This window comes from Clarias gariepinus, chromosome 9, assembly GCF_024256425.1.
Source record: "Clarias gariepinus isolate MV-2021 ecotype Netherlands chromosome 9, CGAR_prim_01v2, whole genome shotgun sequence".
Lineage (NCBI taxonomy): Eukaryota > Metazoa > Chordata > Actinopteri > Siluriformes > Clariidae > Clarias > Clarias gariepinus.
In genome coordinates this window covers 26,414,206-26,438,601 of record NC_071108.1, presented here as the reverse complement: position 1 = coordinate 26,438,601, position 24,396 = coordinate 26,414,206, and the positions used below count along the sequence as shown (strand labels likewise).

General features: G+C 38.8%; 1 protein-coding gene across 3 annotated transcripts in view; it reads right to left on the bottom strand.

Annotated features, from left to right (window-relative positions):
* The window catches only part of LOC128529723 (serine/threonine-protein kinase WNK2-like), a 49,338-nt gene continuing 24,942 nt past the window's right edge, over window positions 1-24,396 (bottom strand). For 2 of the 3 annotated variants that reach the window (XM_053503205.1, XM_053503203.1), the window contains 20 exons: window positions 23,152-23,250; window positions 22,477-22,845; window positions 21,698-22,090; window positions 21,479-21,522; window positions 21,040-21,199; window positions 19,433-19,549; window positions 17,458-17,625; window positions 16,286-16,337; window positions 15,919-16,002; window positions 14,686-15,305; window positions 12,806-12,863; window positions 12,568-12,641; window positions 12,293-12,487; window positions 9,289-9,683; window positions 8,325-8,542; window positions 8,013-8,216; window positions 7,245-7,343; window positions 4,560-4,604; window positions 3,722-4,038; window positions 1-2,742 (listed from right to left, as the gene is read on the bottom strand). In XM_053503205.1, the coding sequence (XP_053359180.1) occupies window positions 2,404-2,742; window positions 3,722-4,038; window positions 4,560-4,604; window positions 7,245-7,343; window positions 8,013-8,216; window positions 8,325-8,542; window positions 9,289-9,683; window positions 12,293-12,487; window positions 12,568-12,641; window positions 12,806-12,863; window positions 14,686-15,305; window positions 15,919-16,002; window positions 16,286-16,337; window positions 17,458-17,625; window positions 19,433-19,549; window positions 21,040-21,199; window positions 21,479-21,522; window positions 21,698-22,090; window positions 22,477-22,845; window positions 23,152-23,250 (4,050 nt within the window). In that variant the 3' untranslated portion in view covers window positions 1-2,403. The remainder of the gene's footprint in view (window positions 2,743-3,721; window positions 4,039-4,559; window positions 4,605-7,244; window positions 7,344-8,012; window positions 8,217-8,324; window positions 8,543-9,288; window positions 9,684-12,292; window positions 12,488-12,567; window positions 12,642-12,805; window positions 12,864-14,685; window positions 15,306-15,918; window positions 16,003-16,285; window positions 16,338-17,457; window positions 17,626-19,432; window positions 19,550-21,039; window positions 21,200-21,478; window positions 21,523-21,697; window positions 22,091-22,476; window positions 22,846-23,151; window positions 23,251-24,396) is intronic. The other variant, XM_053503204.1, reaches the window with a different exon arrangement.

Here is a 24,396-nt window from a genome sequence, read left to right as displayed (position 1 = left end):
CTCTTTTTTAGGGTAAAAAAGAAAAAAAAAAAAAAAGATTTTGAAGGGTATACTTTGGATAGCCCAAACATGCTGGTCTAAGTGACAAACATTCAATTACAAAAGGGGGCAAGTGCAAAAGCTTCTGAGTAGCAAAGATTCTAGGGTATCCCAATCCAAGTTTCGATATTCTGATTTAAAATCATTGAAAAAAACAAGAAAAATTTAAATACTAAGTGCGATAAATTGATGTACTTAAGTGATTTAAGGTCTCATACCTCAGCATGGTAAAGTGGCATCACAGTTTTAAGATTGTGGGCTTGGAGTAGGGCTAGACTGTATACCTTTTGGTAGGTTGCTGTTTTTTTTTTTTTTTTTTTTACTATTGTGTATTGCTGTTAAACATAGTCTAGAAAAAAATGTTTCCTTTTTGGAAGTGTATAGAGCTAAAGCAAGTTATGCTGGTCGAAAAAGCAAATCAGATTTAAGAACAATGGAAGTGCAAGTACAGGCGGGTGCCCAGGATCCTAGGACAAATACCTTTAAAATGAGGATGCCTAGTTTAAAAGAAACATTTGCTAAACAAGAAAACCCAAAGACGCACCTTAATAAGTGATTTAAGGTCTAATACCAAAGGTATCATTCTCATCCTGCAGCAGAGTATACAGGATTTTTCATGTTCCTAATGAGGGCTGGATTTTGTACCTTGGGAGCTAGTATAGTTTAGCTCACCTTAGTTTTTCATATACTGGACCACTTATGTCTTTCTAGCAGCATTAGAAAATAAAAGCCAAAATCTGTTATGATAACCCTAATTCTGAGTGTATAAGTGTAAACTAAATATTGCACCATGGATCGGCACCCTGCCCAGGGTGTACACCGCCTCGTGCCCTAGGTCTCCTGGGATAGGCTTCAGGTCCCCGCGACCCTAAATACAGGATAGAGCGGTATAAACGATGAGTGAGCGTAAGTGAGTAAATATTGCACCAACCTCCTACCTTAAAATACACAATACATCCAAAACACCAATAAAGGAACTCACGAGAGGAAAAACGAAAAACAACATAGCTAAACTTAACTCACACTAATTAGTGTATGGCTCACTACAGAGTTCTGTGCCAAGTCACCACAGATCCTCTTCTTTCACCTGGTTAGTACATAAGGCTCATGACTGGGCTACCCTCACCACCTTCCTTTTCTTGGGATTTAGAGTTAAATTGCACTTAAGTATGTGAAGCCAAACTGCCCGTCCCATTTCACTTTTAAATAGTGCTGTTCGACTGTCCTACACTCAACACAGCTTCTCAACTCCCAACCCAAACCTTTATAAAGACAATTTTGTAAACTTTACAGTGACCATGCAAAAGGTTTACTTGCCCTCTTATGGACAACATTCTCAAGCACCGCATCATGTGATATTCTGCAATAACAAGGCCTTGTTCAAGATTAAAATATCAAAGATCTGCAAGTGGCCAGTGTTTGAGGTCACAGGTGTGAAAAAAGATCTTACTTACACTGTGCTTTTAATGAGGGGATTGTAACACCAAGAGAGCTTCGCAGATTTTTATTTATAAAAATCGGGAATGTTTGGGGGGGGGGGGGGGTAATGGGAAAACACGTGTAGTAGTTTCCTCGTGACCTAAAAGTTTGCACGTTCGTGATTAAAGGCTGACGTGCAGATTATCATGGGGAAATTTAAAAACTCTCAAGGCACTACATTCCCCTTGCTGCTTTTTTTCTTTGTCAGTATCTTTCAGTGTATGTGCGCAAACAATTTTATCAGCCAACAGTTATGTTACGACTACCAGAGTCATAGATTCGTCCACTTCAGTATGGATTGTATATTGCAAATAGATGCGGAACCAACTTTTTAGACCATTTGTGATTTTTCTTAAAGTGTTATTTGTGTTATATTTCTTTTGTGGTCTGTGCATATACACTCTGGCAGCCATTGGCCTTTGTAGCAAACAGTGATTGCTAAATAGTGAAAAAGACTAACGGATAGAGACCATAAAATCATTTATAACTCACTATGGCTGTTGAATTCATAAAGGCCAGACAAATGCAGACTTACTGGCACTTGTTCAAGCACACACACACACATACACACACACACACTATACAAGCTCTGAGGCTATATAGAGATGTGTCTGCGGTCAAATGCAGACTCTTGCTGACATCAAGAACACTGGACCAATGCAACAGGACTATGAGCACTGTAGTTTCAGTGTGAGGCCTGGCTAATCTGCACACCATAGCATGGCTATGACAGACATTGATCAATTACCAGTCAACAGAACCAGCTAAGTATGGAGTACTGATATAACCAGGGAGTCGCTGAATGATCGGCATAGACCTAATTTACGTAGCATAGTAAAAAGCTTTGCATTAGAGAGGAAAACCGGTTACGTGATGATGGTATGGTTATACAGTTCTGGCACTGCCTCTGCATGTGGGGTTTTCTGAGCCATTCAATTTCATGGGAAAGGTTTGCAGCGCAGGGTTAACCAAAGTAGGGAGGGGCATCATACCAGGGGCGCCAATCATGTTCACTGGCCCCATTGTGCCGACTGGACAGGGGGCCTGAGGCCACTGACTTGGGTACCCAGAAGTTGGCATTACCCCTCCAAAAGGGCCAGCTGGAAGCAAATAGGATGGATGGAGACTGGGTGAGGGCGTGTTACCGAGGGCAGGGGGAACACTAGGACCGGGAGCAGCTGACGGTGGGCACGGGAGAGGCAGCTGGAACGGCAAAGACCTCATCTGAATAAATAGAGACAAAGATGATAGAAAAAGAAACAAACAATATAGTTACTAAAAGGAAAGAGAAAATAAAACAACGTACTAATATTTTGCACAGACAAATTAGGAAAGCAGACACCATGATATTCAAAAAAAATCTAAAAAATTTATAATGTAAGATTAAATTAAATTATTTGTCAAGTACTGACAAATATTGTCAGTATAGCACAGTCAATCTATTTTTTTTTGCATAACCCAGTTAGGACATTGGGCTCACAGGGCAGGGTCAGCCAGGATACAGTGTTCCGGTGCAGGCCCTCATATTCTTCCATGCTAACCTCAGCAAACCCTGTCTGTATTGCTTTGCACACAAGAGTATTGTCTTGCTGGAACAGGTTTGGGCCTCTAAGTTCCAGTGAAGGGAAATTGTAACGCTACATTACCATACAAAGACATTCTACACAATTGTGTGGTTCCAACTTTGTGGCAACATTTTAAGGGCAGAACAACATGGGTGCGAGGATCAAACATCTGGCCATATACAGTAGTTTACCAACAGACATCAGATTGACACTATGAATTTGGATAATGTATAATGATTTATGGGAAATGTATGAAGCAATATGTCGCAGTAAATGTTTTAATAGTCCAATTTTTGAAATGTTGTGTGATAAATGACAGTCCATCTGATCCGCACACAACTTGGCACAGGTTTTACACCAGATGTGCATCCTGACACAACCCTTCCATTTTGTCCTACAGTAGCTTGGGACCGGCACTGCATCCAGCGGCTGGGATTTGGGCATTGAGTGGGAATTAAACAGGCCTTCCGCACCAACCATTAGCCTTTTTTCTTTTAATCTACATTAGCACTTTTCTTTTTCTTAAATCTTTTTATTGTACAGTTTTACTATTGTATAATAATTATAATAATAAAATAAAAATAAAAAACCCTGGCAGTCGCAGAACCATCATTCAGGAGAAAAACAGCAGAATGTACCTGAGTTGTACCTCCACTTCTCTGCGTAGATGTGCCCTTTAAGTCCTGATGCCGTTGCTGCTGTTTGATTTGGTTAAGTGAAGGGCGGGGCTGAGGGCCAGCTGTATGCGTTTCTTTCGCCCAATCATCAACCAGCTTGTGCAAGTCATCCGTGAATGTCCGTTTTTTATTATTGCTGTTGTTGGTCTGAGCCTGAGCTAGTGTTGTAAATGGCTGAGGATGAGGATCAGGCACAGGCCTAGGCCTGGCCACAGGAGACAGGGCTGCTTGTTGATTAGATGCTGAGCTTGTTGAAGTGCCACTGAAATGCGATGACCCTAGGAGAAAGCGTGAGAGAGTGGGAGAGAGAGAGAACATCATAAATGAAAAGGAAAAAAATAATAATAAAAGAAAGGAAAAGGACAGAAACTGCCTTACACTGAGTCACGAGTAATCAGTTGGCTGCTTATTGATGTGAATCTGTCCATCTTTCTGCTAGTGCACACTTGTCGAGCTATTTGAATTTTTCTGAATTTCCAGGCAACAAGCAGCCAAAAGATTAAACTCCCCCACATCATAAAAAAGCTGATTCACATCTTATATAAGCATGCAGACAAAAATAACAGAAGCAGCACTTCATGGGAAGTGGCACCATTCATTGCCATGCACTATGGAGGACGAACGTGAAATCAGTGACGTGACAACATGGTTCAGTTCAGCATTTTTCCACTCTCCTGCAAACACAGGAAGATGACGACGCTCACTCTTGTGGTCATGCCAAGAGACAATATAAAAACAAGAAAGCAAAAGAGGAGAACAAAAGAAGGATCTACAGAGTAAGAGTAAATGAGATAGTTACTACTACTGCGCTCTTTGCCTAGACATAGTCGTTTCAGAGTAGACCCTATAAAGAGGCAGAACAATACAGACACACAGGGTTAGGGGCAAGAAGGGAGACACTGCACACCTTTGGACAAACTGGTGGACAGCCACAGGCAGCAACCATTCAGTTAATAAAAACAGGATCAGTAGGAAGTGCAGGGAGATTTAATTAGGCTGTATGCTTGAGAGCATGTGAATTATTGGTGGAGAGGATGGGTTCGAAAATTATTTTAAACTGGAATGGTAAATGAAAAATGGAAAACAGAAAATGACTCATTACCCCAATTACTTCCTTTTTTTAATTAAAATGGAACACTTGGACCAACAGTACTAGAAACTACCCGCATTTACTGTATTTTCTATATGCTTTACTACAGTACGTACTCTGCAAGCTACAGTAGACTATATTTTATCCAAGCAGGGATCCAACTAATACAGACAAGCAACACTTTGCAAAGTGTCACAATGGACCTCGTTCAAGAAACAATAAACAAATGTTCTCTCATTTTTGATTAAACTCCACAATTTCCTATTTTGCATGTACCCATTCATTTCTGGGACGTTTACTGATTTTTGCTCTTCTCAGGTAAGATTTTTTTTTTTTAACGAGGGGTCGAGAGCACTCTTCCTGAGAGGGGAGAGGGGGGGAGGGGGATATCTGCCCACTTGTTTCTCCGATGCACGGAAACATGATGTTAAAACTGAGAAACATAAAAGTATTACAATCAATCAAATTTAGATTATTATGCTTTAAGTGGAAGTCTAATGATTGGATAATTTAATTTGTGGCCTAGAGAGATATTATTGGTCAACTGATTTCAATTAAGACTATAAAAACTCTGGAATGCTTAAGTTTTTAGAGACTGCATTGATTTGATGAGATGGATGAATTGATGCTGAGCCATTTTAACTGCCACAAGCACTCGCAAACAATTATGAGAACCACTATCCTGTTCGACCGTTATTAAAAAAAAAAAAAAAAAAAAAAAAAAAAAAATCTTCAATTTTTATTAAACTCTAACATAGGTGAAGAGGTTTATGCCCTCACCATATGTGCCACCAAGCCAGTTTTATTTTATTTATCTATGCGCACCTCAGCATTCATCACATCACAGATTCCTTGCCATATGATTTCCCTGTAACGCAAGTTACAAAGTACTTTGTTTTTAAAACTGCTGTGTGGCCGGGTGTGCTCTGGGGACATCTCCCAAATTCTAGCATGGACACCTCTTAAAACAGACTTGTGTTTTTTTTTTATTTAGATACTTTCCTTCACCACTCAGCATTGTGGAACCAATTATAGTGGTACAATTGTTATGTCAGTTATGAAACTTCATTGTGAGAAATATATATTTATTAAGGAGTCATTTCTTGATTTCCATTTTCAAAAAAAATAAATAAATAAAAAACTTGATATTGCACAGAGTTTTGGTTTTTACCTTTTTTTTTTATATATATATATATATATATATATATATATATATATATATATATATAAACATAACTGTATCCATTTATAAAGGGACTTTATCTTAGTTTACATTTTCATTCATTTAAAGGAGCTCTCCATCTTTAGTAGCATCCCGGGCACAGTGCTATCTTAAAAATGTACCCTACCATTAGACAATGTTAAAAATATAAAAAAGAGGTAAAAATAGACCGTTTTTACTTAAAGTGGTCCAAACTGGGCAGAGGTTTACATTTTTGCAAGGCATCTAAACCATAATGCTTAAATGGGAACCTGGCCTAGTGTTATACAGTTTCAATTGTTTAAAACTCACAAAAAAGTATAAACACAACCTGAACATGCGGAGGGGCATTGGGGTATAAAGATATATTTAGATCCTCTACACAGTGTACACAAAAATTACTTGGAGGACTGCAGTCATCATAGCTGGAGGTGTTCATGTGGTGCTCAAAGAAAACAGAGTTAAAAATTTATTTATACTTAACACATTACAGCACAAACTGTTTTTGGGGAACAATAAACTATCCTACAAGAGTAGCAGAGGCAGCTTTAGTTTTTGTTTAAAAGAGTCATGCAGTGTACAGCCAGAGATGAGGAAGTAAAGGAAGAATTTAAAATACGGCCCTGACGGTCTCCAAAGTGAGCCTGGCTTGTGCCTCTGGCATGCACGTCTTCCGATCCCAAACATGAGACAGCGTGCCCATCATCCTCTTATGCTGGTATGGGGCTTTTTACATATGTGGACAATTAGTGGAAAGAAAGAAATCACATGTACAGAAGATACAAAGGCTTTGGCAAGACACACATATTTAAGGGTTCTGTTGTGCTCTCAAAAGATTACAGAAAAAGCCCATGTTTGGGGAAGACATAGTTAATGTTTTTTGGTACACAGGAGAAGCGCAAAGCGTTTGTATGAATGAAGTAACTTAAAAGAAAAAAAAAAAAAACAGGTGCAGAAATGAACAAGGAAACGTGATGGAGAAATGAAAATGGATGACAATCTCTGTGATGAAAAGGTCATGTTGTGTGCATTGAAAAAACAAAGACATGTCAGATATGAATGGGCTAAAAGAGATAAGGGAAGAAAAGACCGACAGAAAGACAGAAAAAGAGAGAGAGAGAGAAATGGACTAGAAATGGACAGGAAAGACAGATGGGATGAGTGACGTAAAGTAGGAAAAAACAAATACAAACAGATGGACAGAGACACGGGTCCACTGAGGAATCTAGTGCGTGGTTTGCTACTAGATTTAAAGGTGACTCTCTCGGATGTTTGGTGGTAAACGGTCCAGCCTGTGAAGAACGAATATAAGAGGTAGAGAAAAAAAAGGAAAGAGAGAGAAAGGGAGAGAGAGGGAGAGTGGTGTAACAGCGAACACATCAGTTTTTAGAGACCCGCATCATCTCAGCAAAGACAGTAAGGCACAGGTAAATATTAAAGGACTAACGGTCATGTTCATGGTTATATATATATATGTGTGTGTGTGTGTGTGTGTGTGTGTGTGTGTGTGTGTGTGTGTGTGTGTGTGTGTGGTGTGTGGAGGGTTTCTCATGATGTGGCAGCACGTTGAACCTCTTAAGCTGGCCAACAGTGCCTCCTCGTTCTTACCTCGCACAGAACGGTCAGTATCTTTAAAATACTGTTTTCAATTCTGTGACTTTGGTTATTGCATCTGTTACATATCTGAAAAACGCTCTAATCTTACACTTTGCAGCCTTCATACAGGGCTGTCTGAATGTACACGTGTGTATTTCAGATGTGTGTGACACACAGATGAAAGGAGTCTTTAAGAATGCTGCATAATAAGTGACCATGCAAATTCATGTAGAAAGCACTTTGACAAAGACTCGTGTATGATCGTGTGTGAGTATGAGAGACACAAATGTAGATTATATACAGACACGGCAAGGGCCTATGTACATACTATATGCATGGGCAGGGTATATGCGCGTGTGGGTTACCTTGCCCTGGAAGCACGTTTGCCGCCGAATCATAGATGTTGTCAGAAGACAGTGAGACTTTGAGCGAGCATGGCTGCTGTGTTTGGACGGGTTGCAGAGGTTCAGACACTGGACTCTGAAGTGTGGCCATGCTGGAAGCCACTGAGCTGTTACCTAGAACTGAGCTTTTAGCTGGAGATGCTGACATGCTGGAACAGGTCTCAGCTAAATACGGAGAGGGAGGGAACGCAAACGAGACACTTAGCTTCTACTGCAAAGAAAAATGTCTAAATAATAAAAATGATTCATGCAGTCTACATCAGAACGTCCTACCTGTGGCGCTGGCACGGTTGGATTTGAGCTGTTGCACTGTTGGATTAAGAAGCTTGCCCGCTTTGAGCTTATGTTTAGAGGTTCGGCGTCGGCGGCCAGTAGGGGGCACTGCGTGCAAGAATCCCACGCTAGGAGGAACAGGTCGTCCGAGCTTCGAATACAGCTGCTCGATCTCACTTCTCTGATGTGCTTGAAGTTCAGAGATTTCCTTCATATGCCTAAAAAAGGGCAAGACCAACGGTTTGGTCATAAATTGTATAGGGTTTTCATTTCACTTTCCACTTACTGTACAGTGCACAGGTTAGCCATCTAGGAATTTATCATATAACTCCAAACAAAAATAGATATTCTTATTTGAAAAAAGAACATCATTAAAGCAGGATGTTCTGGGGGAGAAGGTAGGATTGACTGAATTTTTTTTATGGCTGGAATTGTATGATCTACAATTCACACTGCAGTAGTCTGGACAAAATATTACATATTTATAGTGTAGGTCCACAGCTGCCTGGTTATTTAATGCCACTCTAGCTGTAGCACTTTTTTTTTTTTGCTCAATTTTTATAATTATTTACACTTTCCCTGAAGGTAATGTGCTTTCCTCTGAATAATGTGTTTGGCGCTAGCTTTTTCTGCCTGGAGCTTGCTTTTTCTGCCTGGAGCTTGCTTTTTCTGCCTGGAGCTTGCTTTTTCTGCCTGGAGCTTGCTTTTTCTGCCTGGAGCTCATTTATAGGCACTGGCATCTAAGTAGATAAACTTGATATCAACTTCCAAACTGAAATCATTACAGAAATCAAACTCTTTTTGGACGAGTATCTCTATGAATAAAAGGTGTTCTTTGTGTCCAGAAAAAAAAATGCATAATGCTAATAATTGTATCTGACATGCATATACATGCACAGAAATTGGTACAGTAGGTACAAACTTCAACTGCATGCACACATATAATGGATCTTTATTTATTTACTTTTCTCTGAGCTTTTGTAGCTCCTTTTTCATGTCGGCGTCCTCGAACTCCGAGTCGTTATCGCTGCTGATGTATGTAGAGTGAGCGTGGTTTGAAGCACACGGGCCGTGGCCATTAACAACAGGTGGACGACTGGGCGAATCGGAGCTCTGCATGCTGCTGCTGCGGCCCGAGCGTCGAAAAAAAGCTACAGCCCGCTTCACGAAATCACTTCCACTGTGCTCTGAGTGACTGGGAATGCCATGTCCAGGTTTATGAGGCAGAATCACGTGGTTGTCCTCATCACCGGAATCTGTGGAGAGTAGGAAGCCATGCGGTGGTGCTGCATCCATTGACAAGGAGGTCTGAGCATGAGGCATTGTGGTCGTTGCCTCCACCATGGAAGTGAGCATGTCCTACAAAGCAAAACAAGAAGCAATTTTTATATTATATTTACTAGTCATTATATTATAATGACTTTAGTCATTTCTAAAATATGAACTTATCGAGAATATGATTATAGGCTGGTCAATATAATGACAATATAGTCTTGTCATATCTAGAATATAATTGTATACTAATAATTTAGGGAAGGATTTTATACACACTGGTCATATCTATAATAAGATATATAAACTGAAATTTGCATTGGACATATTAAAAGCAGTGATACAGTTAAACCTTGGATTGCGAGCATAATTCGTCCCAGAGGCATGCTTGTATATCAAAGCACTTGTCAGAGCAAATTTTCCCACAAGGAACAAACCTCCACTGATTAGTTCCGGAAACAAAATAATTTTCATATAAAAATAATTAATACAAAATATAAAGTAAAAATATACTAGAGGGGGAAGGAGGAGGGAGGGGGCTACCATGTAGGACGACTTTCACGACACTAACCGAATCACTCCTCTGTCGGCACACGCACATAGATGTGTCCTATATAAGTGACGCATGCGCACTGAGACATGGGAGACGATTACCCACAATCCCACAGCGTGAAAGAAGAACCACTGGCATCAGTTGTGATCATGTGACATTTGGCAGACAAAGCGCATGTGTACTACACTTATATTAAGACCTTACTCGTTTATCAAGTTCAAATTTATTTAAAAAGTTTGCTCATCTTGCAAAACACTCGCAGACCAAGTTACTTGAAATCCAAGGTTCCACTGCAAACACACTAGTCATATATAGAATAAGAATATACAGGTCCTTCTCAAAAAATTAGCATATTGTGATAAAGTTCCTTATTTTCTGTAATGTACTGATAAACATTAGGCTTTCATATATTTTAGATTCATTACACACAACTGAAGTAGTTCAAGCCTTTTAATTGTTCTAATATTGATGATTTTGGCATACAGCTCATGAAAACCCAAAATTCCTATCTCAAAAAATTAGCATATTTCATCCGACCAATAAAAGAAGTGTTTTTAATACAAAAAAAAAAGTCAACCTTCAATAAATATGTTCAGTTATGCACTCAATACTTAGTCGGAAATCCTTTTGCAGAAATGACTGCTTCAATGCGGCGTGGCATGGAGGCAATCAGCCTGTGGCACTGCTGAGGTGTTATGGAGGCCCAGGATGCTTCGATAGTGGCCTTAAGCTCATCCAGAGTGTTGGGTCTTGCATCTCTCAACTTTCTCTTCACAATATCCCACAGATTCTCTATGGGGTTCAGGTCCGGAGAGTTGGCAGGCCAATTGAGCACAGTAATACCCTGGTCAGTAAACCATTTACCAGTGGTTTTGGCACTGTGAGCAGGAAAAATGAAAAATGAAGTCTTCATCTCCATAAAGCTTTTCAGCAGATGGCAGCATGAAGTACTCCAGAATCTTCTGATAGCTAGCTGCAGTGACCCTGCCCTTGATAAAACACAGTGGACCAACACCAGCAGCTGACATGACACCCCAGACCATCACTGACTGTGGGTACTTGACACTGGACTTCAGGCATTTTGGCATTTTCCTCTCCCCAGTCTTCCTCCAGACTCTGGCACCTTGATTTCTGAATGACATGCAAAATTTGCTTTCATCTGAAAAAAGTACTTTGGACCACTGAGCAACAGTCCAGTGCTGCTTCTCTGTAGTTAGGCGCTTCTGCCGCTGTTTCTGGTTCAAAAGTGGCTTGACCTGGGGAATGCGGCACCTGTAGCCCATTTCCTGCACACGCCTGTACACAGTGGCTCTGGATGTTTCTACTCCAGACTCAGTCCACTGCTTCCGCAGGTCCCCCAAGGTCTGGAATCGGTCCTTCTCCACAATTTTCCTCAGGGTCCGGTCACGTCTTCTCATTGTGCAGCGTTTTCTGCCACACTTTTTCCTTCCCACAGACTTCCCACTGAGGTGCCTTGATACAGCACTCTGGGAACAGCCTATTCATTCAGAAACTTCTTTCTCTGTCTTACCCTCTTGCTTGAGGGTGTCAATGATGGCCTTCTGGACAGCAGTCAGGTCGGCAGTCTTACCCATGATTGCGGTTTTGAGTAATGAACCAGGCTGGGAGTTTTTAAAAGCCTCAGGAATCTTTTGCAGGTGTTTAGAGTTAATTAGTTGATTCAGATGATTAGGTTAATAGCTCATCTAGAGAACCTTTTCAGGATATGCTAATTTTTTGAGATAGGAATTTCGGCTTTTCATGAGCTGTATGCCAAAATCATTAATATTAAAACAATTAAAAGGCTTGAACTACTTCAGTTGTGTGTAATGAATCTAAAATATATGAAAGTCTAATGTTTATCAGTACATTACAGAAAATAATGAACTTTATCACAATATGCTAATTTTTTGAGAAGGACCTGTATACTCTAGTCATATAGACTAGAATTATGTGCACTGCTCATAATCCTAATATAAGGTTAGACCCTCTGTTAATATCTAGAATAGGAAGAACTTTGATAATTGCTCATAAGCTTAGAATCTTAAAAGTGCATCAAATTGATAAGCACATCATTAAGTCAAATTGACGTAATAAAAGTGCAGTGAAGAGCATGTTCCATTAGAAAACCCCTTATTCAAACCTGATAGAGATTCGGAGGAGCCGAATAACGGTTATTATGGTACATTTGTGCGGTTTGTCCTCTCGTCTCTTCTGCAGTGGTTGTGGTTACAGCAGCCCCTCCTTCAGTGTGGCAAGGTGTTGCAGAAGTGAAGGAAGCTCGGGTCCTTCTGCCACGCTCCAAACTCTGGACAATATCCGGTGCCGTTGGAACAATCTAAAATAAATTGCCTCTGATAAATGCAAAAGCACAAGCAAGAAATAATAAAGCTTAAGAAACGCAACAGTTCCTCCTACCTGGAAACGGCTCTTCGAGGTAGGGTGCGCATCACAGGTGTCTTCTACATCAGTTGTCTGCTGTCTATTTAAAGCTAATGAGCAATAATAAATGAGTGCTTATACATCATTTATTTTGAATTTATTTTCAGACTAATTATTTTATTTAATAACATGGAGTAAAGTTAATTAGGCTTGAAATAATCCCAAACAAGTTTCCCTGTGGATTAATACAAATGTACACAGACACACCACTTACTAGCAATAGCAGAGTCACTCAAGGTCCCTAGACTATCACTTCTTTCTGGAATCTGAGGCTAAAGGGAGAAGAAGAGAGAGAGTCACACAGGGAATGATGCAGACAATTAGGATAAGTACAACCATGACAGATTAACCAAATAAACTGTTATGCAATCATTGCATTCCAGAAAAAGGTTGTTTTTGCTGCCATTTCTTTTTTAAATCAGATGTTTTATTTACAGAATTATTTTTATTCTATTAAGTAATGAAATGACATCCATGGAAATATGATTGTTTCTAAACGTTCCAGAGAATATAACTAAAATCCATATTCACACAATCATAAGGATTTTTTTTTTTTCAGAATAATGACAACATAAAGGACATTATGCTTCATGTACTTTTGTTCTGTCTACATGCCCAGCAACAGATGGTTATAGCAACATCTGGGAATGAAACTTCTGGATGATAGAAGAAGCCCTGAGTGGCACAGCAATAAAATGCTCACCACCAACTCATGCAGACTTCTGGACTGAGCGCTGATAACAACTTGGGTTGTCCTTGTCTTCTTTAGTCCAGATAACATGGCGTCCCAGTTTCCCAAAAAGAACTTCAAATTTTGATTCGTCTGACCACAGAACAGTTTTCCACTTTGCTACGGTCCATTTTAAATGAGGCTTGGCCCAGGAAATAACGCCTGTGCTTCTAGGTCATGTTTAGATATGGCTTCTTTTTTGGCCTATAGAGTTTTAGCCGGCAGTGGCGAATGGCACAGTGGATTGTGTTCACCGACAATGTTTTCTGGAAGTATTCCTGAGCCCATGTTGTGATTTCCATTACAGTAGCATTCCTGTACGTGATGCCGTGCCGTCTAAGGGCCTGAAGATCACGGGCATCCAGTATGGTCTTCCGGCCTTGACCCTTACGCATAGAGATTGTTCCAGATTCTCTGAATCTTTGGATGATAATATACACTGTAATAATAACTTTAAACTTTTTGCAATTTTTCTCTGAGAAACTCCTCTCTGATATTGCGCCAATATTTTTCGCCGGAGCATTGGGGGAACTGGTGATCCTCTGCCCATCTTAACTTCTGAGAGACACCGACACTCTGAGAGTTATTGTTGAAAATTGGTCCCCAGCTTATATGTACATTTAAATTTTCTGGCCTCTTATTGCTACCTGTCCCAACTTTTTTGGAATGTGTAGCTCTCACGAAATCCAAAAATTTCTAAATGTCTCACTTTCAACATTTGATATATTGTCTATATTCCATTCTAAATAAACATTGAAATTTAATACTTCCACTTCATTGCATTCTGTTTTATTCACAATTTGTACAGTGTCCCAACTTTTTTGGAATCAGGTTTGTACATTAAGAACAGTGTGTTATTAGCTGAATGTTAATATAACAACACATTTTACAACCTACATGTTAATAAAATCGTAAAAACTTCTTTAATTTAGAGGTTACATGATGCTATTATATTATAAAAGTTACTGTGATTAATAAATTTTAAACATATACTGTACTGAGCATGTCTTACACAAATTCTTATATTTTAATGCTTTTAATGTATTTTTTTTTACAGCAATTAGGCATTAATTTGTTGGCATTTCCTCATTGATTTTGAACAACAATTTCCAAAAAGTTAGATTTGTGTGCATTTATTTTGCATGGTGGATCTAAAACAATAATTGAATGCATCATGACAGTAGGACAAAAGTTCTCATTATATGCTTCTACAATTAGTATCCTTGCTAATAGAGTTAAATTACATATTTAATGTAAATCAAACTGACTTGGCAATGTTCCTTTTTACATTATTCTGTACTTACTGTCCTTTCACAGAATGCTTGAATAATTAAATAAATTAAATAAATGCTTGAGATTTTTACCAGCATCTCGCCTCGTCTCAGTGGTCCATCACTGCTTTGGCTGTCTGATACTGGAGGTGAGCCAGGAGGATCTGAGGTGGAGCTTGTGGATTGTGAAGGATTATGCTCCTGGTAAAGAAGGTTCCTAAGCTTCTCATCAAGTGTCTTTATGGTCCTATCGGTGAACTCTTGTCTAGGAGGCCCTTCCCCGTCAGACTCAGCTGGTCCACCTGTCTGCTGTGAATGTGAAGTGGTAGAAGGACACTGTTGGGTTTGATGGGCTGGACTCTGAGGCTGTGACTGGGTAGGAGGTGGAACAGGTGTGGAAAATGGCTGCTGAAGCACTACTGGCTGAACCTGGGTCGAAGCTGTGTCTGAGACAGGGCTGGGGTCATGACTGGCTGGTTGGGGAACATTTGTTTTTACGCTTTCAGTCTGGGACGTGGGAGGGGTGATAGGACAGCATGGGATATCAGCAACCATGGACATTCCTGATGAACGAGTGTTTTGAGGATCGTCCACTGTTTGGGTGTGTTCAGGGGCACTGATGGCGGTGATGGTAGACGGTGGATTGTTTTGGGACTGTATGGCTTCACCCATGCTAGTATCTTGCATTTGCGCTGCAGGTGTTCCTTCTGAGTCTGAAAGTCAGTGAGAAGGGGAAAAAACAAACAAAGATTAACCTAGATATATAAACATTTTCAAAGTAGTAACTCATTAAGCTGCTTTGATTCTTTATGAAACAATGTGATTTCACAATATAAAGATTAGAACTTTTGATCAAAAAAAGAACTACAGTATCAAAGAAGCATTGTACTGGGAGTTTAAACCGATTATTAGTCAATTAAATAAAGTAATGGTTTAAGTGATTAAGCCAATGGCTTACAAATTATTCGAGTTATTCTGACTGATCCTTATTTTATGATGGAACATTTCTATCTTAAAGAAAGTGGCCTTTACCAGGACCACAGAATCAGTTTACTGTTCGCTAAATGTCCTGATCTTACTGAACACCTACCAGGTATTTTGAATCCATATATTACACAGTGCACTACAACATACACATACTCTAAGTTAAAGCAAATATCTTTTGTAAGGACGTCACCAGTTCAGTAATGTACTGTATACATGAATCCATCTTAAAGAGCACTGTTGCTACTCTATTCTGATGACCTTTTTGTTAATTCAGCATTGGCCACACATCTACAGTTCACCCTGGTATGAATCTCAGTACTAGGACACAAAGATGGATACCTTTGGCTGTAACGTTTTCTTCACCATTATTTGCAATCTCAGCCACAGGGCAGATGATGAACCAGCGTTTTCCAGTGTGAAGGACTAAGACAAATGCACATACGCACAGACATTCATTATAGAACAGACAGCTTCACACGCGTTCTTGACTAAATCAATCTTAAACTGATTTTTTTTTTTAAACATTTATGTCGTCACACAGTACTAGATTAAAAAGCTTTGCATTATTATATTGTGCAAAGCATACGTTTCCCCTACTGTACAACACCAGACTGTACTATAGAACTAGAAAGTCACATACATACTGTACAGCATCTATAAAACATACAGCCATGAACATTAACAAGCATATTCTTAACAGTCTTACCATTTTGTTGGTACACTAGCTGTTTGGACTGATTCTGCTGAGGTTGTGCTCCCTAGATCCAACATAAAGAACAGTTACTTTGATTAAAAATGTGTGTACTAAACAGACAATTAAAATTTACACAAACTGTAAGGGTGATGTATAGCTAAGGGTTTTTCTTTTTTTTTTTTTTTTTTGTTAACCCTACCACTGTTTTGGAAACACTGAAAACTAATCAAAAATCAGATCTGCAAGAAGTCGTCATTTTTTCATACATAATTATTACAACGACTAAAAATAATAATTTAAATAGAAGTTCAGAACTTCCTCCAACTCCCAAAACTGGCACCCTGTGGAACTTTCTGACAAACATCTTATGGGAACAATTTTTTTGCAATTTAATAATAAAAAAAAAAAATGAAAATGTTAAGATGACACATTTCTTATGAAACTCAGAGTTAAAGATTATTATTATTTTTTTTTAACTACCACGCAATTAATTTTGCTTATTAACCAAGACTCCCAAAATTAACCAAGAAAAAAAAGGTTTATTTTGGCAAGTGCTGTACTGTAAAATAAATAAAATACATCTGGGATTATAAAAATATGGCAGTACGACACTCTATTGTTGATTTCTGCCTTAAAAAACCATAATAGTTTATTCCTTATTTACATCACAGGCCTCATTTACACCGTTAACATTAGACTAGTCCGTAATATCCTGGAGGAGCATTAGAGCTTGTTCTTAATCATGGGCAAGACATTAACATTTCATTCCTCTTTGCACATTTTGCCTGTCAGCATTTCCTTCCATACCAAAGGAAAAGTGCTCCCTGGGGAAAGCTTAATAACTATACATCAAAAGAGGACGGCTCTTTAATCTTTAATGTGGATGGAAATAGTGAATGCTGGTCATCAGGCATTAGGTGATGAATCATGGACAAAGGCAGGTGACATCCTCTAGGGACGGGAAGAATACGACAGCACAAAGTATGGGGCAACCAATCTGGTCGTTTCCTGATAGTGCTCTAATAACCCCTCACAGATATTTTGAAATTTTTAGTTTTTTTAAAATATACAAACGTTTCTAAATATTCTTAAATATAAAGGTAGAGATATATATATACACAAGTGTTATCAAATACAGAAAACTGTAATACTTTAAATAAAATTAATGACATAAAACATTCCACCTCAAAATCAGACCCCCCTTTGAGGTTCTGATGGGGCTGTGATGGATGTCCTGAACCCCTCTCTCCATCAGCATCTTCATTCAGGATGTCCTCAGCTTTTTCCACTATGTCCTTCAGCTGCTCGATAAACATCTCCCTTTCAAGCAGCAAGATGAAGTCATTCTCAACCTAGTGGAAAAATATACATACAGTACGATAATATAATCCCCTGTAGATTGTGTATGTTTGCTTACTTACAAAGAAACAAAGGGTCTATAATTATCATTTTATATTATTTTAAAGCATAGGATAGGAGGTATAGTGGACCAAAATCCCCCCTTAGATGTGTGCAAACTTGGTAACCACTTACAAGAAACACCTCTGTGGAAGTGTTTCTCTACCAAGTACTAAATCATGTTTCGCTTGGGGATCAAATACCTTTTTTTTTCTTCATTGAAATGCAAATCAATTTATAACCTTTGTATCATGTCTTTTTTTTCTGTATTCTCAATTAATATTCTGTCTCTTTTTTAAAATAAACCTATGATACAAATTATAGACTCTTCATTTCTTAAGTGGGCAAATTTACAAAATCTGTAAGGGAGCAAATAATTATTTTTCCCCCCACTGTAAATATAAAGAAAATAAATTGAAGGAAAAGTTTGGCCTTTCACTAAAGCACGATACAAAAACAAGAAAGATGCATAAAATTAAATCACAGAATGATCTGTGAGCATCAGCCCACCAAAGAGCAAGAGTAGTAAAGCAAAAAGAATAATCTTTTTTTATTATTATTATTGTCTTGGAAACACCATCATGTCTTCTTTGGATATTAGGTCCATAAGGCATTGCTTTAGGCCTCTTATTTATTTTTACTTTTTATAGGCATAGCCTGTCCATGCACACTATTTACGCAAGGGTTAAAGGTCTTTTGAAGTTGAGGAAATGATTAACCAGAGATGTAACCAATGTGATTCCCTGTCAATAAACATCTCTATGCTTCAAAACAAGTTTGCAAACCTTTTGCACAATAATGCCTTATATTGAGCACCTGAATAGAAAGCTGTATCAAACGCTCATGTGGACATTGGCTTCTTTCTTCACTTGTTTTTTTTATTTATTTGGCTGCTATCCCCTACAATTGTAATAATAAACAGTTTTTTTTTTTTTAGTACACAAATAACATAACGAAGGACAATTATGTCATGTTGAAGTGTGATCACATACTGCTACATCATGGTTCATAATCAAAATGGTATGACTGCAGCATTAAGCATGAAATTCAAAACCATACTAGTGTTTAATCTAGTCTACAATAATCTATACATCTCCACTAACATGCTAAACTTACATTTTGCAGTTTATTTTAATAATCTTTAACACTGTACAAATTTTACATAGGTTTTTGTAAAGGAGTGAGCATGTCCTGTACAATTCAAGTATGTTGCCATTTATTTCATTTTTTTAATTTATTTTTTTAAGGTTAAAGCAACAGCACCTGAAAAAATGTATGTGCATGTCCCTGGAAACACTAAAACATGCAAGACTAGGCTACTCCAAGACAGGGGTTGGGAACATGTGATCCAAAGTAATAAGATTATATAAAATGCTACACAGTCGCAGTGGTATGCAGTTATATAGCCAGAGGTCGTGAATTATAGAAGTTCTGGGCAAAGAAAAAGAACGGAGGACAAATTAATATTTTAAAATGCATCGCTCATAAGACAAAGAATGGAGGAAACGGGAGCAAGATACAAATGCAAAGCAGAGAGGACAAATGGGTAGTTGTATCAGAGCAAGGAGGAAATACTAACGATGCTATCTCAAAAAAAACATGCAGGTGTTCATCTAACACATTGTGTACAGTATATGCATGTACAGTCATGACAAGTACAGTTAAAACAAGGATTCCACTCTTTACTTGCATTTAAGTGTATAAAAAAATAAAAAAAAATTTTTAAAAAATCATGCAAATTGATGTTGGCAAGATGTTTACCATGTATGTTGCAATCTCCTCTGGAGCATCTCCATCAAGGTCAAACTTAAAGGTGACCATCTTGTGATTGTGAGTCTCCAGTTGGCATTCCACCATCTTGTCACCCGTCTTACACACCTACAGTGCGGCAAACACAATGATCATTACAAAACACCATGACTCATTTAATTCATGATTCATAGTTTTTGATTTCAGAAACCAGTTAAAGTCTCATCATTTCCCCTAAGCAGTACACTGTTAGGTTATAGGTCAGCATGGAGTCACAATCTCCTTAAAATCATGAAGCTAGATGGATCTCCCACTCCACTCGGGTTCATAATCAGCAATCAGGAGAGCTAATTTAAAGAATTAAACAATATGCCAATACACAACACATAAATGTTATTTCTCATTGCACTGAGTATTTCTCATTGCTCCTTTGCTCCGTATCAACAGTGTAGCCTAAAACAGTCTAAAAGTAGCAATGCCCTGCAACAATCTTTTCTTAGATTTTTTTTTTATATTGTTTTATTTACATCTTGGCAAGTAAAACTTATACCCTTGTCCAAAGTAGCTTAACACTTTGACTCATTTTAACTGCTTAGATAATTCAGCTTCTTGCTATCCAAATCAACAACCACTTAAACTGGGCACCATACAAATAATTCTAAGGAACCAATCTTCTTAGCATTCTTAAACTGTCAAAATAATACAAAATGATAACTAAGCACAGCTACAGTAAGAGGTCCAGGTAAATCTTTCTTCATTACCCTAAATCTTAAATTCTCAAAAAAAGACTTTGAGTAATTTGCATCCAAGATGTCAAATAATAAAATTAACAGGTTTATGTTGGAATTTATTATCGCACAAAAAAATCTTTTTAAGTGTTTTATAGTCATATCTCATCTGTAGACAAAGTTTTATTTTGAACATACGAGAAGAAAGAAAAGAAACAGCTTAGTTCATTTGCAAATTTTGATAAAAGCCTCCCTGGTAAAGCTTCTTCATGAAGCTGATTGAGATAATGTGATGAGCGTGAATAGCTTCATCAGAGATTTTAATTCGTAAAAAACGTTTATTCATTTAACATATTTGGTCAATACATAATTCCATGTGTACAAATAAATAAACAAAAACATTTCATGGAGTTTAACTGAACTTTGTTGGAACCTTATCTCTCTTTGTTCCACTTATAGCTTTATGCCTATTTACACAAGTTTAAAAACATCCTATTCCAGTGAATTATGCTGGGTCCTGTAAGATCCCTGTGCAGATATACAACCATGTCACACCACTTGTCTTTAACCAGCCACCACCTGCAAAATGCCACTGATTTTATTGTGCTTTTAACTGTTGAGTGCTTCTATGAGATTTACCTAGATTTGCTTATGACAAAGTTTTTCCCTTCATGCAGCAAAACAGGCATAACAACATGGCAGAAGCACTAATTTGCAAACAGGTGAGCTTTACTGACATACTCTTACCAAATAGGGAACCAGATTATTGCCACCACCATATTATCATATAACATGCAGCAGTATTTTACAAATTATATTAAGCATTGAGGCGAGCTACTGTAGCAAGTGGACGTGTTCAGTTTAGGTTTGGATCAGGTGGTACAGACTCACGTTGAGCATGGTCAGTTTTGGCTTCCCGGTCTTCTCCTGGCGGCAGCGTGTGCGAGAGGATTTGCGATGGTGTTTGCGGACCCTCGACTCGCTCCTCCCACCATGCGTTCCCTCATTCCCATCGCTCATCTCTTTTCCTGATGTGGCATCTGAGTTTACACTGTAACAAAAAAAACAACTTGATTTAACCTTTGATCTTTTCACATCAAGGATAGCAAACATACAGCCTTGTGGGCTGAGACTAATATGATCATTTATTTGTGCCATCATGTTTGAACCTTTGTGCTCCAAATAAAAGTAATGACATATGAATCATACTATGTTTGGATGCCGTTCTTCATTTGCACAACCTCTATCAAACAATGTACAATTATTTTTTTTTTTTTTGTTACTAAAAGATATTTTAGCTACTGCTTTACTGTTGCTAGGGATTTTGTACCTGTCATATGCAGCCACTGTTGTCTGCTTATCAAGCACACACTCCTACAAGCAAATGAGAGAGAGAGAGATAGACAAAGAAATACAGAACGAGTGAGTGAACAAAAGAAACGGAAACTAAAAGCATCAGAAACAGCGGGCATATGGAAGAAGTATGAGCAGTATTTTTATTATGCGATCGTCCAGAAATATGAATGACCAGAGCATTTCATTATCTAACCTCAGCAAATACTTCAGTGGCTGGCTGGCTTGCTCCAGCACTGCATTGCTGAATGTGATGAGGCGTGATGCTGCTGCTGGACTGTGTTTGCTGAATCATTTTAGTGGTGACTGCAGAGGCCTGAAGTTCCTGGTTCATATCCAGAGACTCCCCAGTGCTCAAAGTATCTGGCACGATGCCTTGTGCAACTGAAGAAGTCACCTGGACAGCAGGGGCAGTTTGTGCTTGGTGCCCAGGAAAGGCAGTTGCATGGGGAGCCACGGTGACAGCTGTCGGAGATGAATGGACTGGAACAGCAATGGCCAAGGGGGTGTGGACTGGAGCAGAGCTCTGGCATGAGCTCACCAGAGCTGGAAGCACAGTTTGGGACAGGTTATTGCTGCTGGGAGCTCCCTAAAGGGGGGGGGGGGACAAAATAGAAAAAGTTAAAAAGCATGATCTAAAGGCCAATTGTAAAATTAATTGTAAAAAATAAATAAATAAATCTATTCTTTCTGCATCATTTCCAGCGTATTTCTTTCTGCACTCATCACAGAAAGTCTACACTGCAGAGAGGCATCAAGATACTGCAATTGTTGCCATTTGACTTATTGATTAGCCAAGCATTTGCTAACCCGTGTGTCTGAATTCTAAATTGAGAGCATTTGCCAAGATAAACAGTCTGAAGGCAAATTAGCAGACACTGCAGCCAGAGCTATTCTCAGATTCTTGCAGTTCTAAATCCCAAAAGACACAGACTAACACACACGCACGCACGCACACGCACGTACAAGCTCTACCTGAGTAGCCTGAAAGATAGGAGGAGCTCCTGCAGACAGAGAGGCAGTGTTGGATGAAGTAGGGTGGATTGGGTAAACTGGGGAAGTGGTCTGCATGAGGGGATGCAAGGAAGGTGTGGCCAGGAAGCTTGCATTTTGTTGGACAGCCATACTGTAGCCCTGTCGGGTGCATTGTATTGTGGGTATACTTGTGAACACGGGAAGTGTGCAGGCCTGTTGGGAACACCGTGTTGGTGCAGAGGAAGCAGAGGGTAGGAGTGGGTGGGGCGTTGGCACTGTGCCATCCATCTGCGAGTCAGGCACCGGTGAAACAGAGGGAGGGGTAGGCATAGTTTGGCCGGTGGAAAGATAGAGCGGCATGAGGGATGACTGTGCAGAAAAAGAAAAGGATGAAGAAAGAAAAGGAATCATGTCCAGAAAGAGGAACCCTAACACAATGAGCAGGGTTTAATGAGATTATCTGAAGGAGTAGATAAAAACTGTCCTAATTAAATGTACAAAGAATAAATGTTTCTTAATGTTAACACGAATTTAAAATACAAGACAAATAAAAAAATTAAAAAACTTCAAGTCAATAAAGCTATAACAGTTTCAGCATTTCACTTACTTTTTGCACAAACTACATTACTAAATAATGTTGGATTAAAATTATAGCATGACATAAATTAAAGTTACCTGTGTGAGATGAGTTGCCTTCTGAGACAAAGTAGTCTGATGTATTGGAACTTGTTGAGCAGCAGAAACTTGGACTAAAAGCTGTTGAGGCGTTGGGACCTGCGTAGATGAATTTTGAAAATGGGTAGGATGTTGTGTCTATTAAAACTAAAGTCTAAATTCATTGCCAAGAAAAAAAAGCAATTAAAAATAATACAAGAAATTATAGGAATTATAAAAAAAAGAGTAAAGAAGGGGGGGGGGGGGGGAAGCAAGTTGCAGTGCATTCTTGTTATAGATTTTTGGTTTGTTTGGTTTGATCTACATTCTGGCTTTTTGGTTTCCTGTAACTGAATTTGTTCACACATACAAGGAGAAATTCTGCCACAATCTGGACTAATCTAATTTGAATAATCATTAAACAACTGACAATTTCCAGCATTTGCAATCACGGCTGTTTGGTGTAAAGTACAAGCAAATCACAAAAACAAAATAGGAGCTTGTTTGCCTTCAATTAAACAGTACTTAAGAATAGGAATTGAACACACTAAGCAGGTTGCAATATGCACTACAGTGAACCTCAGATTGTGAGCAACGCGGTTTGCGAGTGTTCCGCAAGACGAGCAAAGACTTTTATTAAATTTTGACTTGATAAACAAACAAGTCTTGGTTTATGAGTACCGAGTATCATGTATCACGCATGCGCTTCATGTTTTGACACTGAGCGTCAAGGTATCACAACTGAGCCAACGGTATTTCTCTCTCTTGTGCTGCGGAATTGTGGGAATCGTCTCCCCTGCTGAGTGTTAGTGCGCGTCTCTTACTGGTATAATTAACATCCGTGCACGCATGTACTGTTTACTATAACAATGGGACCACGTGTGTGCGCGTAAAACATTTGTTTTTGTGTCTATATGCGTGTATACACAGAGGTTAAAAATCTATTTTCTCTCTGCGCTCAAGGCTCAGCCTGCACTTTGTGTTTGTGTGCGCGTTTTTGGACACAGACACAGCCCCCTCCTGTGTCATTGGAGAGATTTTTTGTTTATTTTTTTCGATGCAACAGTGTTTCCATTGTGGAGGAAGGGTAACTGTAAGGAGGAGAGGGGAGCTTACTTTAGATTCACAAACACACAGCACCTGCGCACACAAACGAAAACACTTCTGTCGGGATTTATTTTTACTTTTTTTAAGGTAAGGTGCAGGTTGATTTATTTTTTACTTAATATTTTGTGGTATTTATTTTTATGTATTTATTTATTTGGG